Genomic DNA, 6,000 nt, shown 5'->3' on the forward strand with positions numbered 1-6,000 from the left:
AACCAGTTTTCGCTTTCTTGAGCCGTCGGATACTCAAACGCTGTCAAATGTTCCTGACTCTTAACAGTGTCATTCAGCATGCTCTCAGTACGTGTCAGTTCGGTATGCAAATGTGTGTTATTTTCCGAGATTGATGAGAATCGATTTGCAATGTAACGATGGTTATGAACATGGCTATGCTGTGATGATGAGAGTACCCGTTCTGGACTGTAATAGCGACTTACTTTTTCACTATCATTTGCCCACCAAAACAATGCATATTCTCCACATTTGCATAACAAATTGACACGTATTGTACTTTCTCATTGCTGTGCTGGGGCTAGTCATATTCAAGTTATAGTAGTGTCCACTTTCATCTGATCAGTTCTCACTAATGCTCCTGATAGTCGCCAGTTCGAGGCGCGCTAGATTGTGGGACAGGCAGTAGCTGATATTTTAGCTATGATCATACTTCGGAAACGCTCATTGACATGCAGTGATCATGGTTGCCTCAGGCATGTCTGAGTGCCCAATGCCTGGCAGCACCGGGGTTCATGTGCATAACTAAGCAGTGCACCCGTGGGCCTTCCAGATCGATGAGCATCGGCTGTCGTGGTTACCATTGCGCGCGACAGACTCATGCTGAAGTGGTTGATGGAGGCGTAGTGCAGCTTGGCAGTGGGTGAGTACTCGACGTGTGAAGTCGTGCTGGTCTAACCGTTATACAAATCGTCTATTTTAAAATGGAGTCCGGAAATTTCTACGCGCCCGGAACTTAGCAGAGGATGATGAAACGAGTGTGAAATGCTATGAATCAATTTTTACTATAATTTTATGCCTCTCGAAGGTCATTGATTTGCATAACTCTTTGGTTTGCACTGTAGGAGTGAATATGCGAATCTAATGAGCATCTTGCGTATTTCTACTGAGGATATCAACTACGTGGTGATAGTAGATGACTGCAGAGTGGGAGAAGTATCATTCACCAGAGTGTATGGACAATATGAAGAAGATCTGTGTTTACCACAGGAACAAGTGGGTCCGATGATTGTGCGCACATACCCGCAATGTCAATCGATTTCACTCACTCGGTTTTGAATACAGTGGTCGCTCGCTTGAACATTCCACTGACGCACTGGATGGTCACTGTTGACCGATGCATCAGAGAAGCCAACGAGATTGTGGTCTCGAGAGGAAATCTGTGGTTAGTCAGTTCCCTCGTTGTTCTCGGTGGCTTCTCCTGAATATGACTTCAACGGTTTACCGCCATTCGTATACTCGAAGTGATACTAGGTGATTGTCAAACGGGACTTTACCATGATGTGGTAATGAGTATGAGCTCATAGAGTTCACATCCATTGCTTGTTGGAAGCCTCTAATGCACAACATCCTGTCTACCATTGGCACTTTGTCATTCCCAGGCACTAGTGCAATGGAATCAGAGGGCACTGCTCCGTGTTCTTCCTATCACACCAAGGAGCATGCTGCGTATTCTCATTGTAAGTCTCATGACAGTAGTTCACCTCGAAAGGAGACAACCTTTTCGCCAGGCCCCGCAAATTTGCGGCGATGGTATACACGTTGTCGGTGAAGAGTGCGATGGGGCTGTCGGATGCTCGATTGGCGGCTGCGAAGTCCTGCCTCGTTATGCATGTGTCGGGATAGAACTCGATGACAATCGCTACTCTCGGCGTAGTCGATGCATGGCAATTAATATGGAAGGTCAGTTGGGCTCATTATTCGTGCTTGCAATGGCTCACTCAGTGACTCTATTAGTGACTGTATTGAGTGGCTGTATTAGTTACTGTATTAGTGACTGTATTGGTTACTGTATTAGCGACTGTATTAGTTACTGTATTAGTTACTGTATTAGTGACTTTATTAGTTACTGTATTAGGGACTGTATTATTGACTGTATTGGTGACTGTATTATTGACTGTATTGGTGACTGTATTAGTGACTGTATTAGTGACTTTATTAGTTACTGTATTAGTTACTGTATTAGTGACTTTATTAGTTACTGTATTAGGGACTGTATTATTGACTGTATTGGTGACTGTATTATTGACTGTATTGGTGACTGTATTAGTGACTGTATTAGTGACTTTATTAGTTACTGTATTAGGGACTGTATTATTGACTGTATTGGTGACTGTATTATCAGTGACTTTGTTAGTGATTGTATTATTGACTGTATTGATGACTGTATTCCTCTTCCAGGTTCTATCTACTGCGACTATCGCTCCTGCAGTTCTCTTTCGCTTGAGGGAGGACCATTGCCAGGCTCTTTACTTCTCAGCCGCATAGGGCCAATAGATCCCCAAGAGCGAGCTCGTGTCCACATCAGACTGGCTGAGGGCGCTACAGCTGTTGTTGGGTGGCTACAGCCGGTTACTGGAGTCGGTCCTCTCTGTGCTGGGAGTGGCCATTTAGATGCTTTAGGGAAGACGCTGGTAAGGATTTGCTCGACTGAAGTCTGTGAGTGACGGCGACATTGATATATGTACTGTGAAAATGCTACCTGTGGGATTCGATCTAGAGCCTTCCTCCGGAGTTGTTGTTTCTACTCCAGTCAGGATGTGGACCTGATGATCCACGGCGCCTAACCGAATCGAACCTAGGCTTCTTGCATGAGCAATATATGTGGCGAGTTATAGATAGGCGAAATCCCACAATTGAATGGACCACAGCGAAGTAGCACATCGGGACGGTCACATGTAGCAAGCACGGTGTTCGCAGGTCTGAAATGTCGTTAGCAAGATCTAACGTGTCGTGGTCTATGCTGCTCATAGGCATGAAATGTGGTGATGGAGTGCTGTTAGGTTGGCGAGAACAATGTGATGATAGCATCCTGAACGATAATGATGATGCAGGGTGAGATACCAGTAGCATCATGCTACTCTCACATGAGCCTCAATATCAACCTAGTTTCGAGGTTCCGAACAATCTCATCAACCTCATTCTTTCGCGCTGAGCGTTCGTGGAGTAACTGGCTTAGTTATCTAATAGTCCGATAATGAAAGTTGCAGTTTCCCTTCTACTCGATTCGCAAACTGTGGATAGTTCGAAATTCGTGGTCTGTGAATTCTGATAGAAGTTGAATTCGAGAGTCACAGTGCGAATGTGGTCACAGTGTACTTCGCATGTTTCATGATTCTCGTTATTGGTATGCCAACCCAGTGCGTAGAACAGTAGTGTTCGACTAAAGGTGAAAATGACGGAAGCAATGACGCGCAATCTGCGCGTCGGCGTCGAGGCGCCGCGGCGGCGCAGAAGTCGCGATCTTCATAATAGAGAGTGTAAAAGTCGTTACACAAGAACCAGGGCAAGGAGCCCCTACTTGGCTGAACATCGCGTATGTCAATTCTGAAGGCGTGAACCTTGTTCGTTGACATGTTCATTATTTTGATTTCTGACAATCTCACGTGGAAGGAGTTGCGAAGCGGTTACTGCCTTCAGATGTGATCGCGAATGTGATCTTAAACCCAACAGAGCGTTCACTGCTCCTCAACAGAAGTTATCATTTGACGGGCTCACAATCACCTGTAGTGGTTGGCACTGCTGGAGATTTGAAGTGCTTGATGAAGGAGCGCATAAAGTCGTTCTGAAACGACAATCATTCAATGCGATCAACGAAGAAGCTCTGATCGGGTGAGTTGTGATTGCCTCGGACGATCCAATGCCGGATCACATGCGTTTCCACGAGGCTCGACTTCTCCAAGCGAGCAGCCATCCTACGGCCATTATCGCCAGAACGGAGTTTTTGCATTGCGGATGGAGTCAGCATGCAATGGACTTGGAACTCCTCAAAATCTCCAAGAGAACTCTGTGGAGGTGACCGTAGCTAGTTAGACTTTGATGAATCGCTAACTATCAGATAGTGTAATTGGCACTGGACTCGTACTCGGTCCGGGCTCTCATCTCCTGAGATGGCGGACGGGATCAACTGTAGTTCCAGCACAGTTTGGTAGGCTCCTTATAGGATTCTTGTGCAAACGAGAAACCACTGTACGAACTCCTGAAATTTTCATCAGCCAAAATGTGTCGGTTTTCCACCAAACTACATACTGATTAGTGCACACGTGACGGGAAGCAAAGCTAGAAGCATGAGCTCGCTCAGGAGATGTGTGCAAATCGTTAGTATAATAGCGTATAGTTGATGCTCTGATGCTTGAAGAACTTCATCACCAGCGCAGTAACTCTCAGGAATAGTGATTAGCCCGATGTATTGCGGTGATGGCATCCGGGTTGGGTCAGAGGATTGTGATGATGGAAATACTATACCTGGGGACGGCTGCAGTGAGTCTTGTGAGGTCGAACATGGTTGGATATGCCGAGGTCGAGCTAGGGATAAATGGTGAGAGGAGATATGCTCGAACGCAAGCGTTAGCGAATCACTCAGGGATTACTGCACTCGACTTGGCATATCAGACGTTGCCATAACCTGCACAGGTCCGGGATGTAACCGCCTTGCCATGAATGATTCATTGAGAGATACTAGCACCTTGAGGTAATTTCTCTGTCCACAGTCACGGTGGATACATGAGCGCAGCTAAAGCACTATGCATATGATACTATAACTTTCGAGCTCCTTCTGATAGCAGTGATATAGATATATAGAACCAGCAATCGAAATATGCTCTAGTACGACGCTGAGTTGAAAAGACATTACCAGCACAACAGCTGTCTTCACAACATAGGCTTGGATTGAGCGTAAAGGTCGATATATGCTCGGAATTACTTTTTGTAATGCTCTGTTGTGTATCTATTTCAGTGGTGCCTTGATAATACTAACAAAGCGAGTAGTCGAGCATCAAGATGTCGACTTGAACGGAATGGTGGTCGTAAGAGCTCGGCCTGATGGAGAAGTGTGGATTGAACCAGGGAGCAAGCTCCTACGGGCTGACGATAAAGTAACTGGCTATGCCCGTTCAACGTGGCGGCAGTAGTCCCTCTAAGGTTCGGCTGGACCTCGCTGATATCACGTCGTTGGAGATATTCTCCGCCACGCAGAGCTGTCGATGCCCGGGCATTGGCCGCGGCGTGCCTGTCGGAGAGGCTTGCCTCTATCCGCCGTGTCTTGACGAGCAGTTCTCGAGAGGAATGCTAATCTGCAATCAAGGAGCTCGTTTGGTTGGCGTCATGCCAGGATGTGTTCGGCGAGCGGTAGCCGTGGTTGCTTATGAAGTCAACTAGATGAGCATCCGCATTCAATTTCTCGCATAAAAATGTTGGAAATGTTTCACCAGCAACCGATAAAATAAAATTGGATTGCATTTTTTGTCTTGGCTCGTCCTCACCAAAGATTAGTATGGCACTAGTCCTCACATCAGGAGCCTATATATACTAATGGTACCTCATGAAGATTCGTGGTGGGCTTCCTTCCCGGAAGACAATTGAATTGTTACTAGAAATCAGTTCTCAATAGACCGATGCTTACATCCTCGATAGCAACATATCGTACAGCTCTATCTTGAGTCTTTCTGCGTGAACCCTTTCTCGTCTCGCCACTGAGATGGCCATGGATTGTCGATGAATCATCGTTGCATCCTCATTCCTTCTTTTAGGATCTCTCCTTTGCAAAGTCAGTAGGCGCAGCCCTTCTAACAGTAGAATGGATCGTGGCATCAGACGCCGTGTTAAGCCTCTTGGACGATGCCCTCGACACAGGTCGGCTACAGGAGCTTCTCCGTGCCTCATTGGTGCGTGAGAAGAGGATTCAGCCCAGCTCTGTCGAAGTGATATACACTGTAAGCAGCTGAGCTCCTTTTCCCTCAACGTCGATGAGAGTCGTCATCTGGCACATGTACCGACGGCTCGTCCGTTTTGAAAGAAATGGTGCTGAGCTAGGGCTGACTCGACAGCCTTCAGGGAACGTTCAAGTCACCGAGAAGAGCACTGATCTTCTCGGTCGCACTCATAGACGTTCTCACTACCTCTATCGAAGCGGAAAATGTTACGTTCCTCACGGATGACCTAATTCGAGGGTTCGGCATCGAGGTAGGCATGAAAGATCTCTTT

The 6,000-nt window shown here is 46.5% G+C and overlaps 1 protein-coding gene across 1 annotated transcript; it reads left to right on the forward strand.

Annotated features, from left to right (window-relative positions):
* Window positions 1–1,548: 1,548 nt before the first annotated feature.
* Pmar_PMAR028396 (hypothetical protein) lies at window positions 1,549–2,286 on the forward strand (the record flags this gene model as incomplete). The annotated part of the gene is made up of 2 exons (XM_002764826.1): window positions 1,549–1,623; window positions 2,200–2,286. 2 exons carry the CDS (start codon window positions 1,549–1,551, stop codon window positions 2,284–2,286), a joined length of 162 nt encoding a protein of 53 aa, XP_002764872.1.
* Between the last annotated feature and the right edge of the window lie 3,714 nt (window positions 2,287–6,000).

The sequence above is a fragment of the Perkinsus marinus genome, assembly GCF_000006405.1.
Source record: "Perkinsus marinus ATCC 50983 genomic scaffold scf_1104296976042, whole genome shotgun sequence".
NCBI classification, from domain to species: Eukaryota; Perkinsozoa; order Perkinsida; family Perkinsidae; genus Perkinsus; species Perkinsus marinus.